At 56.5% G+C, this 14922-nt stretch overlaps 6 protein-coding genes across 6 annotated transcripts; 5 read left to right on the top strand and 1 right to left on the bottom strand.

Annotated features, from left to right (window-relative positions):
* Positions 1 to 590: 590 nt before the first annotated feature.
* Positions 591 to 1377, bottom strand: CH63R_00867 (Serine threonine protein kinase; the record flags this gene model as incomplete). Its single annotated transcript, XM_018295842.1, has 2 exons — positions 591 to 873; positions 935 to 1377. 2 exons carry the CDS (start codon positions 1375 to 1377, stop codon positions 591 to 593), a joined length of 726 nt encoding a protein of 241 aa, XP_018164204.1.
* Positions 1378 to 1907: 530 nt separating this feature from the next.
* On the top strand, positions 1908 to 2870 carry CH63R_00866 (Phosphotransferase; the record flags this gene model as incomplete). The annotated part of the gene is made up of 1 exon (XM_018295841.1): positions 1908 to 2870. One exon carries the CDS (start codon positions 1908 to 1910, stop codon positions 2868 to 2870), a length of 963 nt encoding a protein of 320 aa, XP_018164203.1.
* A 1697-nt stretch (positions 2871 to 4567) lies between these two features.
* CH63R_00865 (Alkaline proteinase) lies at positions 4568 to 6006 on the top strand (the record flags this gene model as incomplete). Its single annotated transcript, XM_018295840.1, has 3 exons — positions 4568 to 4876; positions 5007 to 5451; positions 5558 to 6006. The coding sequence occupies 3 exons, from the start codon at positions 4568 to 4570 to the stop codon at positions 6004 to 6006; spliced, it is 1203 nt and encodes a 400-aa protein (XP_018164202.1).
* Positions 6007 to 7182: 1176 nt separating this feature from the next.
* Positions 7183 to 8772, top strand: CH63R_00864 (uncharacterized protein; the record flags this gene model as incomplete). Its single annotated transcript, XM_018295839.1, has 1 exon — positions 7183 to 8772. The coding sequence occupies one exon, from the start codon at positions 7183 to 7185 to the stop codon at positions 8770 to 8772; it is 1590 nt and encodes a 529-aa protein (XP_018164201.1).
* A 565-nt stretch (positions 8773 to 9337) lies between these two features.
* Positions 9338 to 9959, top strand: CH63R_00863 (uncharacterized protein; the record flags this gene model as incomplete). The annotated part of the gene is made up of 2 exons (XM_018295838.1): positions 9338 to 9555; positions 9707 to 9959. 2 exons carry the CDS (start codon positions 9338 to 9340, stop codon positions 9957 to 9959), a joined length of 471 nt encoding a protein of 156 aa, XP_018164200.1.
* Positions 9960 to 10756: 797 nt separating this feature from the next.
* On the top strand, positions 10757 to 14517 carry CH63R_00862 (Checkpoint protein kinase; the record flags this gene model as incomplete). Its single annotated transcript, XM_018295837.1, has 3 exons — positions 10757 to 11758; positions 11862 to 12291; positions 12347 to 14517. 3 exons carry the CDS (start codon positions 10757 to 10759, stop codon positions 14515 to 14517), a joined length of 3603 nt encoding a protein of 1200 aa, XP_018164199.1.
* Between the last annotated feature and the right edge of the window lie 405 nt (positions 14518 to 14922).

Genomic DNA, 14922 nt, shown 5'->3' with positions numbered 1-14922 from the left:
AGACGCTCTGTCCCTATGCGCCGCCCGCAATTATGGTGTGCTTTCTTCTTCTTTTTCTTTCCGCCATGGTTTTGTTCATGCCGCGTACCTGTGCAACCTCTAGAGGGACCTACGCGATCTCGGTGTATCAACCGGGGCTGCGTGCGGGAACCGGAATGGAGGATACTTGCGGAACAGATTCTTGAAGAGGAGCACGGTATGCAGCAGCAGGACGGTGCTTTCTGTGTCCGATCTGGTAAGGTTGTCCTGTGACTTATCATGCAACTTGTTGCTCTCGCTTGTTGCCCTCGTACAGCAGCATGTGTACCTACATCATCAACCGGGTAAAATACCGAGGTTGCCCGTCGTCGTGCACCCGGAGTAGTGAGCCTGTGCTTGTTAGGTGCGACAACGCCGAACAATCAGGCGTCACTTGCGATGACGCAAACGCCTCCTACGCAGGTCGGACAACTAGCCGTGATCAGCGTCCTAGTCACAGGGACGAGGGTTACTCGCAGCGTTGAGAAGCACAGCGGGTGTGCACGCCGAGACAGAGCCAAGATTACCGGGATGGAAGGCGACGATGTACAGGGTAGCACATGAACAGGTATTCAAGAGCTGCCCGAGCCTGTCTCTACACACCTGGCAGACTGTTCTTTTTCCTTCGCCGTCAACAACTTTGCAGCCAGAATGTCAACCACCTCTTGAGCCGAGGAAATGCCACCCGCCCAGCATCCCTGAATTATATCGCCACAGGACTGGTCCGTCACATCCGGGAACGTGCGGGCTGCATAGCGAGTCTCGACCTCGTCGCTATCAAGTTCCCGAAAAGGGTCTTGACCTATGATAAGCGTGTAGATGGTTGAACCCAGGCTGAAAATGTCGTCTTCGACCCTGGGAGCCGTCCTCCAGTCAGAAGCCTGGTCGAGTGAACCGAATCCCCGGGCAAGCCGACGCCCGTGAGCCATCAAAAGAGGAGCCGCTGAAGTCGGCGATCCGCAAGCCCAAATCCCCGCCGACGAGGAAGTTTCTCGGTCCCACGTTGCAGTATATGACGTTGGCTGAATGAAGCAGCTGCACGCCTTCCGCTGTCTCCTTCGCCCAAATGAGTCGCTGGACAGCTGAGATGCCATTGGGGTCGGCCTTCAGATAGTCCCGGAGAGAACCGTTCGGCATATACTCCAGCGTCAAGGTGTAGTGCTCGGGGCCCCAGTCCAGCAAACCGACTAGGCGAGGGTGGCGGCCGAGGCGTTGATACACCCGCGCTTCAGTCAACATGTCCTTCCGGCATTGTGCTAGATCTTCTCCTTTCCAGGGTGTCTTGATCACGACGCCGGTTGAGGTGAGCTGGACGACGCCGGTCGTTCCCCAGCCCACAAGTTTCCCTTTGCCTTCCATGATCACCAAAGGCTTTCCATCAGGCACCCGCTGCCCAGAATGGCTTTTCTTCCACAATTCCCGCCATTGACAGGACAGGCTCTGTCGACCTCTCTTTGTGGGACCTTGGCTGATAGTTACATATCGGGCATTCGATAGAGTGCGGTTTCTGTGGAAGGTAGGTTGACAAAAAAGAAAGACAACAGGCAGCAAATCGAGAAGGAAAAGCAGTCGATGGGGTACTTGTGGGAGAAAGGGTCACTAATACTTGCACTAGGCCTGCGTAAGATACCGAGCCTCGCATGGTATGTATGAGTTTATGGTTGAAGCCTGCGGCACTAATTCCTATGGACTCCAAGACATTCGACCTTTGCTTGGATTATATAACCATGCAACATAGTCATGGGGCAGGATGGTTTTGTGGCAACTCTACAAATATGCGATTATCCGTACAAGCGCCTCTCAAGGGGGGAGGGGGCGTTCTGCCTGTCTGTGGACTCCAAGCTCACTACCACTCACACACACATACACAGCTTCATTTGTCTACGAAAATGGAAGACTCGCCACCACCAGCCTCGGCAGCGTATGCTGTATCGCGCTCACGTGGGAAGCGACCGGGGGAGTCCCTTTACAACGCCAAACTCAGAGCCATGAGGAAAGCGAAGGAGCACGCGAGGTCGTCTGATGAGTCCGAATCTGAAGATGAGATTGAGCCAGGTGAGTTCGTGCGCGGCGATGCCCCCCAGATGGGCTCTTTTGTTCAACTAAACGGAAGCCTGGTAGGTGCTGTGATTTTACACAAAATGTTCAGGCGCAAAGTCGTCCTTCATCCTGACAACACTGTCGTCAAATCCGGACTGCGCATAGCCTTGGGGGAAGCCGAGGCACTCAGAGTAGCTGTTCGTGCTGGAATCCCGGCCCCAAGCGTTCACGACGTGCAAGCGACCTCCGATGGCCAAGGCCGCATACGTATGGACTACATCCAAGGACAATCCCTCGACAAGCTATGGCCCGACATGTCGGCTGAGAAAAGAAAAGACATGGCGCGGCAGCTTCGAGAAATCGTCGTAACAATGCGATCTGTGGCCCCTCCCCCCAATCTCATCGGCGCCTGTGACGGTACAGAAATCCGAGACACGAGACTGTACAACACATACCATTCTCCGCCCTGCCGTGACGAAGCAGCATTCAACGACTTCTTGTTATCCGGCCTCTACGAAAGTGTACCTCCGCTCTTGCGCGAGGCATTTTCCCGGCGGCTGCGGACCAATCATCGCGTTGTTCTCTCTCATTGCGATCTCGCACCCAGAAATATCCTGGTGCAAGAGGGCAAAATCAAAGGTCTGGTTGATTGGGAGGATAGTGGGTGGTACCCAGAATACTGGGAGTATGTCAAGTTCTTCCAACGCGCTGCTGACAAGGAATGGAAAGAGTACGCAGAGGATATCTTTCCAGAGCTGTACCACGATGAGTTGGTCGATTTCGTTGCGATATCCAAGTGGCAGAACGCTTAGGTCGTTCATACAGACCTGCTGATGTTCACTTGTCTCTGAATCCGAAATGTGTGTCGTTGAGAGAAGTCTCAATGCGCCGGGATACTCGTCCTCGGCCTCCATAGTTGTACTAACAATTCCATCTAAGCCCAGGTCGCATTGCTCTGCCGTCAGATGACCTGCATGACAGAGTGTCCAGAGAGCACAATCGAGCCTGCCATCTCGAGGATATGCAGGTGATCAGGCGCATCAGTCGATGTGCATTGTCTGCTTGGAATGGGAGGAGTCGCAAGGCGGCAACCCCATGGTTCCCCATTGGACCTGTCGTGGTCGTTGGATTGCTGCCAAGTGTTTGGCTTTGTTCGGCTCCGCCCTTCAGGATTTGATGTCCGACTGTGCGGGGGTTGAATAGACTCTAGAGAGCCCCAATCGTCTGCGTGGATTGGTGTCTGAAGGCTTGTTGCAGGGTATAGAAATACAAGGCTTTAATTGCTGCCTTGCAATCTACGGCATCGTTTTTGTGACAGAGGCCTAAACTGGCACAACAATGCGGCCGAGGATCAGCAATCCGCGCCGAGAATTGCGTGAAACTGCCAGGAGCGAAATCGGGGTGAAAAGAGCCCCCCTGGAATCCTTTTAAAAAAAAAGGGGGGGGAGAGTTATCCGTACGCAACTCCGAAACCGCAACTCAAACCCGCTTGTTAGTTGATCAATGATCACCTGAATCTAGAAAGCAAACCTCCTGCCGTTCTGGGCAACTTTGCGCTTTGCTAGCAACAGAGTTTAGCACTAACATTAAGCTTATTACGGAAGGAGACAGAGGGGGGTTGCGTCAAGCCCGCTGCCCACCATCTCCACCGACATCGCCCCCCCTCTCAGGCACGGATCTCACAACTCTCGACTCTTGACTATTTGGCTCTTTCACACTCATCACGCCAAGAGCTACTGCATTGCCGGTTCCCCCTTGAGCTGAACCGGCACTTCACCTTGTTTCCCCCTTCTTTTGCGTCCAAGTCAGGTGCGGGAGCGGCGACTGCGGACGCCGAACGCGAACGCGGACGCAGGGACCAGAACAGGCAGTTCCTTTTGCAACGGGGTGACATGGCGCGTCCGGCAATCCTTGCTTAGCTCAAAAAGCCTTCTGTTCGGGGCCCCATTCTCGTCAACGGACCCCCCTGAACCCCGACATCGACAGGACGAACAGGCCCCTGGACGATCGTCATGGAGGCACGGAGGAGTGATAAGCGTTCAAAAAAGAGGAAAAAACGACTGGGTGGTTGACTAAGTCGAACTGTTGGTTGCCGGCAATACGAGTTGAGCGGGCGGGTCCTTGCTCTCCCGCGATGGGATTCCGGGATCGCTTTTCAGCGTTTATGCTATTTCACTCTTGGCGTCCGCCGTGCCAATTTCGACTCGTGCTCGCTTTCTTCGACTTCCCTCTTTCGGATCTTCGGTTGGGTCAAGATGGAGACGTCACGTCGTCGAATGCCAACCTGCCGCCATGACACGCCATCAGAGGCTCTCCGCCGTGGAGTGGCACCGTGATCCTGGACAACCGGCCGGGCTATCAAGGATACAAATATGAGGCAGCCTCTGCCGTGCGGGACGTGTCTCCTCCTCCTCCTTCTTCTTCACCAGCGGCAGCCCGGGTCTTCTACTCCATCCAGTCCTAGTCTCTGTACCGTTTCCATACCGAGGTAAACCTCGCCAAAGACAAAATGGTCAACTTCCGGAACTTCACGGCCCTCGTTGCCGCCCTCGTCCCCTTCGGAGCCGCCGCTCCCGCTCCGGCCCCCCGTGACGATCCCACCCCCGACGTCGCCGGCAAGTTCATCGTCACCCTCAAGTCGGGCATCTCGGCACGCGACCTGGACTCCCACCTGAGCTGGGTCGACGCCGTCCACAAGCGCAGCCTGGACCGCCGGGACACCACCGGCGTCGAGAAGAAGTTCAACGTCGGCAAGTTCAGCGGCTACTCCGGCCACTTTGACGATGCCACCGTCGAGGAGCTGAGGAACAACCCGGACGTATGTTGCCGCGTCTCTATCCTGTCCCCCCCGCAGAATCCTCTGTTTCTCTCTTTCTCTAATCCCACCCTAAACATCATCGTGTCACGGTGTCAATGGTTCCGCGCTCTTGTCTAACAGAAACCCGCAGGTCGTCGAGGTCGAGCCCGAGCAGATCTACACCCTCGAGGCCGTCACCACCCAGTCGGGCGCCACCTGGGGTCTCGGTTCCATCTCGAGCAGGACGAGCGGCTCGACCACCTACCGCTACGACGACTCCGCCGGCGCGGGGACCTACGCCTACGTCGTCGACAGCGGCGTGAACACCGCCCACGTCGACTTTGAGGGCCGCGCCTCCCAGGGCTACAACGCCGCCGGCGGTGTCTTCTCCGACACCTTTGGCCACGGCACCCACGTCGCCGGCACCATTGGCAGCAAGACCTACGGCGTCGCCAAGAAGACCAACCTGATCGACGTCAAGGCCTTCATCGGCCAGCTCTCTTCCACCTCCATCATTCTCGATGCCTACCAGTGGGCTATTAACGACATCGTCAGCAAGGGTCGTACCAAGAACGCAGTTATTAACTTGTCTATTGGTGAGTTCCAACTGGGATGAGAATCCCTCTCGTCCGGAGCTGCAGATGTCTCCATCTCATAGTCTCTTCTATATTGAGTTCAAGACTAACTCTCTCGTTTGTAAAGGCGGTCCCACCTCGACCGCTCTCAACGGCCTCGTTGCCGCTGCCTTCGAGAGCGGCATCCTCAGCATCGTCGCCTCCGGCAACCTGAACCAGCCCGCATCCTCGAGCTCTCCCGGCAGCGCCCCCGAGGCCCTGACCGTCGGCTCCATCGACTCCTCCTGGGCCGAGCCCATCTACTCCAACTACGGCGACGCCGTCGACATCCTCGCCCCCGGCAGCAACGTCCTCTCGACCTACATCGGCTCCAACACCGCCACCTTCGCCGACACCGGTACCTCCATGGCCGCTCCCCACGTCGCCGGCCTGGCCGTGTACCTGATCGCCCTCGAGGGCAGCTTCGACACCACTGCGGCTTTGAAGGCGCGCATCTTGGCTCTCGGTACCAAGGGCGCCGTCACCACTCTGCGTGCCGGCACGCCCAACCTCATTGCGTTCAATGGTGTCCAATAAGGGATGGCCTGGGAATGAGCACGTGGTGGGGGCGGAGAAGGAGTAGAATAGAACAAGTTACAATAATCCATAAAATTGTTTGGAAGACGTAAGGGTGGTTTCTTGAGTGCGTTTTGGACTCTCTCCGCAGTGCCCCCGCCTATGAAGCCCATCATTGTTGCGACTGAAGATGTTTGGTAAATTATAAGAACATTACAGGCAGGCCTTGGACTCGCCAAATGCATCAGCACTTACTTTTACCCTTGACTCTTTCAAACTGTAGCTTCAACAGAAAAGGTTTTGTCTGGGATTGCACAGGTTTTAGTAATGATCCAGACTACTTTAACCCCATTGCAGTAAGTGATCTACCTATGTGAAAATGGCTGTGCTTACCTATAAGTTTTCTTTTCAGAATTTCTATATTCCTACATAGTGAAATCATCCTAGACCATTTAGGCTAGATTGGTACACTAGACGACAACTTAGTATCTAGAATGCATAGGCAAACTTTAGAATAGTTGTGTCTCTTGTCCTGTCTTTTATCCTGTTCTCCTCCCTATTCACTCATCTTCACACTCTTGTTCCGTCTCTTTTTTATTCTCTTATTCCGTCTCTCCCTTATTCTCTTGTTCTATCTCTCCCTCATTCTCTTGTTCTGTCTCTCCCTTATACCCTTGTTCCGTCTGTTGTCGTCTCTTCCTCATTCTCTTCGTCCAAGTCACCTATATTTCTCTATAGTCTTTTTTCTATCGTCCAGTTCCTTCTCCCATTCCTTGTCTCATGTCCTTGCCAGACTCTATAACACAACAAAGACTACACAATGGGATGGAAAAGGAGACGAAACTTGCCTAGTGAGATTAAACACTGAGATGTCCAGTGAATTTGTGCTTTGCGTTCAGATGACAGTAGCTGTTTCCTGTGAATTACAACTAACAGCAGCAGCCCTCGTCGACAAGACCGGATGGGCCTCATCACTTAAAGCCGCCCTCGCCACGGCCGAGTAGATATCAGGCCTCCAACTGCTCTCCGTGCTCCCTCCGTGTGATGCCCTTCTTTCTTGCCCACGAGGGGTAACTGAGCCCTAAATAATAACAATCCTTCCTCGAGCCTGAAGCCTCTCGACTATTTATCCTCCCACAGCCTTGTTTTCTTTTTCCCCTTTCCGTCAACACCTCGCTCTCCTTACGCCAACCAGCCATGGACTTGCCGATGTCTTTCGAGGTCGCCCAGTACGGCGGCGACGACGCCGTCGTCGTTCCCGTCGTTCATCCCATTGAAGATCCCGTCGTTCATCACAAGTTGGAGCTGCTCCATCTCCCCCCCGAGACGATCCGAAATATCATCAGCTTCGTCCCGCTCTCGCTCGCCTCCGAGACCTCGTTTGACGCCGGAGAGCAGGTCGTGTCCCGCCGCACGCTCTGCAACCTCTCTCTCACCTGCGAGGCCTTGTGCGACCTGAGCCAGGAGCGTCTGTACTCCACCGTCAGCGTCGACAACGCCAAGAGATTCGGCCTCCTGCTCCGCTCCGTCGCCGAGAGACCGGCACTCCTCCTCCTCATGAAGCAGCTCTACATTGGCTACTTCACTACCGATGAATACTCGTGCGAGACCGGCCTCCAAGCATTTGACGCGTGCAGCGTCGACTTTTCCCGATCCCCCCTCGCCATGCTGGAGATGGTTCACCGGTGCGGGACCTACGACGCCAAAAGCACCATTCAGCACCTTGTCGGCTTTCTGCTGGCCGCCGCGTCTCGCCTCGAGAGGCTGGTCTTCGCCTTCAAGCGGAGCTGGGACGTGAACACGGTGAACCAGAGCACCGAGGTCTTCTTCTCCGACATCCTCCCGAGTGTCGTGAACGTGGTCAATCTCTTCAAGCGCCTGCGGGAGCTCGAGCTCAGAAGCGACACCAGACAGCGCTACGACAACGCCAACGTCTCCGTCAGCCCTTTCTTCGTGCCCAGCCTTCTCAAGGCCTCGAATCTGAAGACGTTGCGCATCCCCTGCGACAACGGCAACTGGCGCTTCTTCGACCGCATTCGCCCCTCCCAGCACTTCGCGCTCGAGAACATCGCCCTCAACGGCAGTTCGACCAGCGGATCCAACCTCAGCCGCCTGCTCTGCCGCTGCCCGAAGCTCAAGAGCCTCGTCATCGTCCTGAATTTCCCCGTCTCGCGCTGGGAGACGTTCTGTATCGGGACCGAGCAAGTCCGCATCAGCGACTTCCTCCCCGAGTACTGCCAGAAACTCCACACGCTCCGCCTGCAGCTCAAACGCTTCGGCGGCTTCTTCGTCGCGGAAGAGGGGTGCTTCCAACGCTTTGTCGACATGAAGGAGCTCGCGGTCCTGCGCGTTGACCTTCCCGTCCTGTTCAAGAATGCGAACGACATGCACCACGCCCACATGCAGGCGCGCCTCCCGCCCGGCCTGATGGAGCTGGAGCTTTACGACGTGTGGACCGACGACGGCCGGTTCCAGCGAGAGTACACACTTCAAGGAGACAGCGACCTGGTCCTCATCAGCCACGAGAGGGTCGATGCCAGTGCCGAGCCCCTGACGGTGATGCTCCGTCGCCTAGCCGCGGTTGCGCCTCACCATCTGCCCCATCTTCGATCTGTTCGCGTCAAGTCCGTTATCTACGATCACGACTCCGGACAGACGGCCAGCCAGCTTGCGGCGGTCTTTGAAAACGTCGGAATCGAGTTCGAGGTCATCTCGTCTCACGACGGGGAGGACTGCCCCCTTGAGTTTGGCGGTGTGTTGTCAGTGATGAACCATCTGGCGATCTAGCACGGAAGGCTCTTGGAACGAGGAAGCCACAATGGGAAACGGACAATGGGGGTTTTAGGAGAAACGAAGAGCGCAAATGTTTGTAGGAATTTCGTACGAGGGCACAAAGGTCATGGCGTTTGGGCTTGTGGGATGGTCCACAATTGCAGTGTATTACAGACCGAAGGTTGCTAAAACCCTGTCTCTTCAAGGTTCAGAAGAAGAACTCAAAAGGCTTTTTTCTCAGTTTTGCTTTCGTTCCAGGTGTCTTTTTGTATTGGAATGAAGTTGTTCTAACCCATGTGCTCCGTCGGACTGTCCCAATATGGCTCAAACCGCGGTACGATCGTTGTAGTCAACTCTCACTGCTGCGTACCAGGATAGCGCAGGGTGAACGTTATCATCTCCAACAGCCTCGTAAGTGTGTATAAAACATCTCCAAGGAGCGGTATGCATTATGAAGCAACTTGTAGAAAGCCGAACATCATCTACCCCTGAGACATTCACAGGCGTAAAAGCTACAAGATCTTATCTTGGTGATTCCAACCCTTGAATACCTCGTCACCAATCAGCGCACGAAATCAAAATGTCGCCTATAACCAAGAAAAGAAAGATCGGCGAAGTCGAACGTATAGCCTACCTGGACCACTTCAGAGATCTTTATGAGCTCCGCGAAATATTCAGTCGCATGATAGACGAAGGCACATGCGGTATCTGCTCCGCACTCCTGCTCAGGACGCATACCACTGAATGCGGACACAGCTTTTGCATCAAGGTTGAAACCATCCCACCAACTCCCCCCTTGTTTGTACTGAAATTCGAAAAAAAGCTGACGTGGCAATTGATAGTGTACGCGCAAGATCTTTAGAGGCCCTCCTTGCTGCGAGGCTCTGGTCCATGCGGGCTGCCCAATATGCCGCAGAGACATCACCTGCCGCAAAAACCACAATCGAAGGCTTATCCTCCCTCGCTCTATTGTGATAGAGAAGATTCTCGGGCACCTAAAGCAATGGGACGTCAAAGTGAAGGCTCGAGATGACGCAGCTTGCGCGGCTGGCAAAAAGATCGAGATAGACAGCGCGTGGCGGAGGACAGTCTACGAGGTCGCATCCTTCCAAGAGGACGGTGATGAGCCAGTGGAAGACTCAAGCTGGGATTCGGAACGCTCTTCGGAGGCAGAATCAGACTGGGAAGAAGACGAAGAGTGAAACGGAGACGGGGATGGATAGGGACACCTTGGCGGATGAGAAGATGAGCAGCACCTGGACGATTGCTGGTTAGTATGATGAGTGATAGTATCGCATCCGCGGCCGGCCGTTGATCACCTATGTCTAGGAACTAAGTAAGATAACAAAGTTTCTTGATGGTACCACAAAGTTAAGCAACGCTTTGGGTGGTGGCAGCCTAGTAGGTCCGCAAAGAAAGGACATTTACCTAGGCGCTTTAATCACAAGGGTCAGGACGTGGCTGAAATTTTGGCGGTTGTGAGCATGGGAACAGAATCCACTGTGTCTGTCTATAGTCGGAAACGAGTAGCATTCAATGAATACTCTTCCTCGTACCTTTTGCTTTATGGTTTGCTATCGCCATGGCCACCAACTGCCGTGCCATGGATTCGGTAGGTGGGTGGTGAGGTGAAGATCAATCGAGTCCAAACAAGCAGTGATACCTAGATAGTACCGTACCCGTACAGGCCAACCGGTAACCGTACTAAGTGGGGTAGCCACACCGAGGTCGGTGGTCGGTGAGTCCCATTACATAAGCGTCTTCAGCGTTACCACAGCAACAGCCCACATGCCCCCCCCCCCCCCCTCCTGACTGCCCTGTACCTGTTATCGGTTATCAATAATCAACAATGGACCACAACACCTGAACACACCCAAATTCACTTCCTGACCTGCTGCATCTCATCCCAAACCAGACAGCGACCGGCCCTCGACGCACAACTCCAGCACCATTCTACCTGGAGACGCGACGGCGAATCGCCGCGACAGTACTAACAACCATGGCAGCCTCCGACGACCTCATCAACTTCGACATCATCGAGGCGCAGAAAGAAAACATCCAGGCGCTGCCCAGCGGCCGCTCTGCCAAAAAGCTGGCCGAGCTCTTTTCGCCATCGCCCCTGCACAAGCTGGACACCCCGACGCCATCCGACACCAAGAACGTCCACGACTGCATCAGAGCCGAGTACGAGGAGGAGATCCGCAACATCTCCGAGTCGGACGACCCCCTCGACATCTTCGACCGCTATGTGCGCTGGACCCTGGACACATACCCCTCGGCGCAAGCCACGCCGCAGTCTCAGCTGCACACTCTGCTAGAACGCGCGACCAAGACCTTCATCGGCTCATCACAATACAAGAACGACCCCAGATACCTCAAGATTTGGATCCTGTACATCCAATTCTTTTCTGATTCGCCCCGCGAAACCTTTCTCTTCCTCTCGCGCCACAACATCGGAGAGACACTCGCCCTCTTCTACGAAGAATACGCAGCCTGGCTCGAGGGCGCCGGCCGCTGGAACCAGGCGGAGGAGGTCTACAAGCTTGGCATCGAGCGCGAGGCGAGACCCGTCCAGCGCCTGCTTCGCAAGTTCAAGGAGTTCGAGCAGAGGCTCGCTGACCAGCCAGACGCCGCCGAGGCGCCTTCATCACCGGCCCTCCCCACCGTCCGGCCTGCCCTGGCCGCCAAGGTTGACCCCTTCGCCGCTGCCCGTGCTGCCGCCGCCGCCGCAGCAGACCCCCAGGCACCTCGCCCCAGCTCGGGCGTTGGCGGTGCCGCGCCCAAGCCGGGCAAGGCCAAGATGGCCATCTTCTCAGACACCGACGCGGCGCCCCCGCCTCTGGCCTCGCGCGGACCCAGCTCCAAGGGATGGGACTCGATCGGCTCGCTAGGCGACCGGAAGAAGGAGAACGTGATGGAGCCCAAGCCGTGGGCGGGAGAGACGTTGAAGGCGGGAGGAAAGAAGAGCACTGCTCCCAAGATGGCAATCTTCAGGGATACGGTAAGCACCACTTTCACTTACGCTTCCCAATGCCCAGATGTTGATGATTATAGGACTAATGTATGGCTTTATGGCGTTATTTGTATTTCAGTCTCAGTTGCAGTCAAAATCGCAACAGCAGTCGCGATCAGCGCGGGCTCAAATGTCCAAGTCCCATATCACCCTTGTGCCATCCAAGAATCAGATAGTCGTGAATCCTGTCAGCGGCAAGAAGGAGCGCATCTTTGTCAGTCTCGAGGCTGTCTACCCTACCCCGGATGAGCCCGGCTCAGAGCTTGGTTTCGAGGAGGTCTGGGCCATGAACCGGGGCTGGCTGGATGTGTCCTGGGATAGCGAGCCGCTGGCAGAGGAGGCTGATCCTGAAATGGCGGATACGGAGCCTTCAATGGTGGACGACCTTGGTCAGATGGTGCGGGAGAAGCTGGTCGTTCACACGGAAACCGTCATGATGGACGAGAATGGCGCCATTATTAACAAGAAGGAAGGCAAAAGTAAAAAGAAGAAGGTGATGGAGGTCAACGAAACCCAAATCAGTAAGTCGACGAACGCTCTTATGCACCGGGCCGTCCGTCACTGACACACCAGCAGTCAAGGCCAACTTGGACTCTCCGTCCAGGCCAAAGATGAAGAAGAGAAACACAGCCGAGCCGACGATGACGATTCACACTCGGGCTGCGACTGATGAAATTTACGAGATTTTCAACCAACCCATTCAGTCCCACCCGGACGAAGACGATGCGGAAGAAGAAGAGAGCGATGACAGCGACGACTACGAGACAGACGGCGATTACACAACCGAAGCAGAGAGCACAATGGTCACCCGTCAGGTGGACGTGGATGACGACGCCGACGAAGGGGATGAAGCGGACGAGGCGGATGAAGATGCGTCGGACGTGAAGAGTGTAAGCGAGTGGTCCGACTTTTCAACCAACAAACACGTCCCGGTTCTCGACGAGAATGCGACGGAGGCCGACGTCAACAACACTCAGGTCTCTGGCCTGATGGACCCGAACTACGTCGAAACGTCCGGCCCCGTGTACGATGAGCGGGCGGGAGCCGGGGAGGACGGCGAGTCTGGAGACGAACAGGGCGAGGAAGAGGAGGACGAGGACGACGACGAAGACTACCCGCCCAGGACAAAGACCATGTTCGTTCCGATACCGCCTGAGGATTATGAGCCCAGAACACGGCCGTTTAGGGATCCGGTTGAGATGGCTAACAATCGGCTCCCCTTCATGACCCCCATCACGGAGAGGACCGAGTCTTCTCTTGCGTTTACAGAACGGAAGGCGAAGTATGAAACTCCGTGCCGCGACGACGTCGAGTCGACCATTGACGAGGAGGAGTCTTCCGCGGAGGAGCCCGGCAGCAGTCCGCTCAGGGAAGTCCTGAGCGAGGTGCGACCTGTAAAGATCGCCCAGCCACTCCTCGGCAAGCCCAAGTCGGCCTCGACGAAGCCGGCGCCCCCCAAAGGACCCATCATTAAGGAGCTGCAATGCAACCCGGTTGACGAGGCGGTGAGGAACGAGATCCTCGCCAACATGCAGCCTTCGTTGAGTTCGTACCCCGGATTCTACGACCACAGGGACGAGAAGTACGAGAGAGGCAACGAAATCCGAAAGTTCGCCAAAGCCATGACGAAGGCGACCAAGGGCGGCTCGGAGAGGACAAGCAACGCCTGCGCCGTCGTCGCCGTTGAGTTTCCGGATATTGCCACCCAGTACACCATCCGCAAGGAACTTGGCGCAGGCGCGTTCGCCCCCGTCTATCTTGTCGAGAACTCGTCGGCCGACCAGGAGGACGAGGACGAAGACGGCGTCGTGGCCATGGGCAAGGGCGCGTTTGCGGTCAGCCACCGTAGCCCCTTGGAGGCGCTCAAGATGGAGCTCCCGCCGACCCCGTGGGAGTTCCACATGATGCGGCTCGCCCACACGCGTTTGGGTCCCCAGCACCGCGCCGCCGCCTCCATCTCGTACGCCCACGAATTCCACCTGTACCAGGACGAGGGCTTCCTCTTCCTCCCGTACCATCCCCACGGAAGTCTCCTCGACGTCGTCAACTTCTTCCGCGCCGAGCCGTCCGGCGTCATGGATGAGCAGCTGGCCATGTTCTTCACCATCGAGCTCTTCCGCACTGTCGAGTCCCTGCACGCCCGCAGCGTCCTGCACGGCGACCTGAAAGTGGACAACTGCCTGCTCCGCCTCGACAGCGGCTCCAGCGACCCGCCGCTGCCGGCGCAGTACAGCGCTGACGGCTCCGACGGGTGGGGCGCGCGGGGCGTGACGCTCATCGACTTTGGCCGCGGCATCGACATGCGCAACTTCGAGGCCGACGTCGGCTTCGTGGCCGACTGGAAGACGAGCGCGCAGGACTGCGCCGAGATGCGCGAGGGCCGCCCGTGGACGTGGCAGATCGACTACCACGGCCTCGCCGGCATCGTGTACTGCCTGCTCTTCGGCAAATACATCGAGACGGTCCGGTGCGACCAGGGCGGCATCGGCTCCTCCGGCCGCCGGTACCGCGTCCGCGAGAGCCTGAAGCGCTACTGGCAGACGGAGATCTGGGCCGAGTGCTTCGACGTGCTGCTCAACCCGGGCGCGCACGTCGCCGCCGAGGACGGCGCCCGGATGCCGGTGCTCAGAGGCATGCGCGGCGTCCGGGAGAGGATGGAGGCTTGGCTCGAGGGCAACTGTGAGAGGGGCGTCGGGCTGAGGAGCCTCGTGGGCAAGGTCGAGGCCTTTGCCCGGGGGAGGAGGTGAGGACCGGGGTTTGGATGAACCTTTTTTTGATGTAAGGCTTGACGATGAGCGGCGTTTTGGGGGCTCTGTGGGGGGAGGGAGTATGGTTTTTGTTTCTTGTCTTTCTGGAACGTATACCACTAGTGCTATGTCTGTCTTAATCACGTCTGTTCACGTCTTCATCACGCTTAGAAGATCTGGACTGTGGCTTCCGGACTGTGGTTGGGACTTGTCGCTCAAACGTTTTTGTGCACAATGTTGGGACGGGCACCTGTCGGCCATCTACCACCAACCCTCCCAAGTGCTGACTATAAAGGAACGGGTCGTCCGAAGGTGCGAAAGGCGCATCCGGGGGGGACGGAAGACACGGTTCCTGAACGCCGTATGCTGCTGCTCCTCTGGCGGTGCGGCAATGAGGGGATGGAT

Source organism: Colletotrichum higginsianum, chromosome 1 (assembly GCF_001672515.1).
Source record: "Colletotrichum higginsianum IMI 349063 chromosome 1, whole genome shotgun sequence".
Classification (NCBI taxonomy): Eukaryota; Fungi; Ascomycota; class Sordariomycetes; order Glomerellales; family Glomerellaceae; genus Colletotrichum; species Colletotrichum higginsianum.
This window is presented reverse-complemented; position numbering and strand designations above follow the sequence as displayed.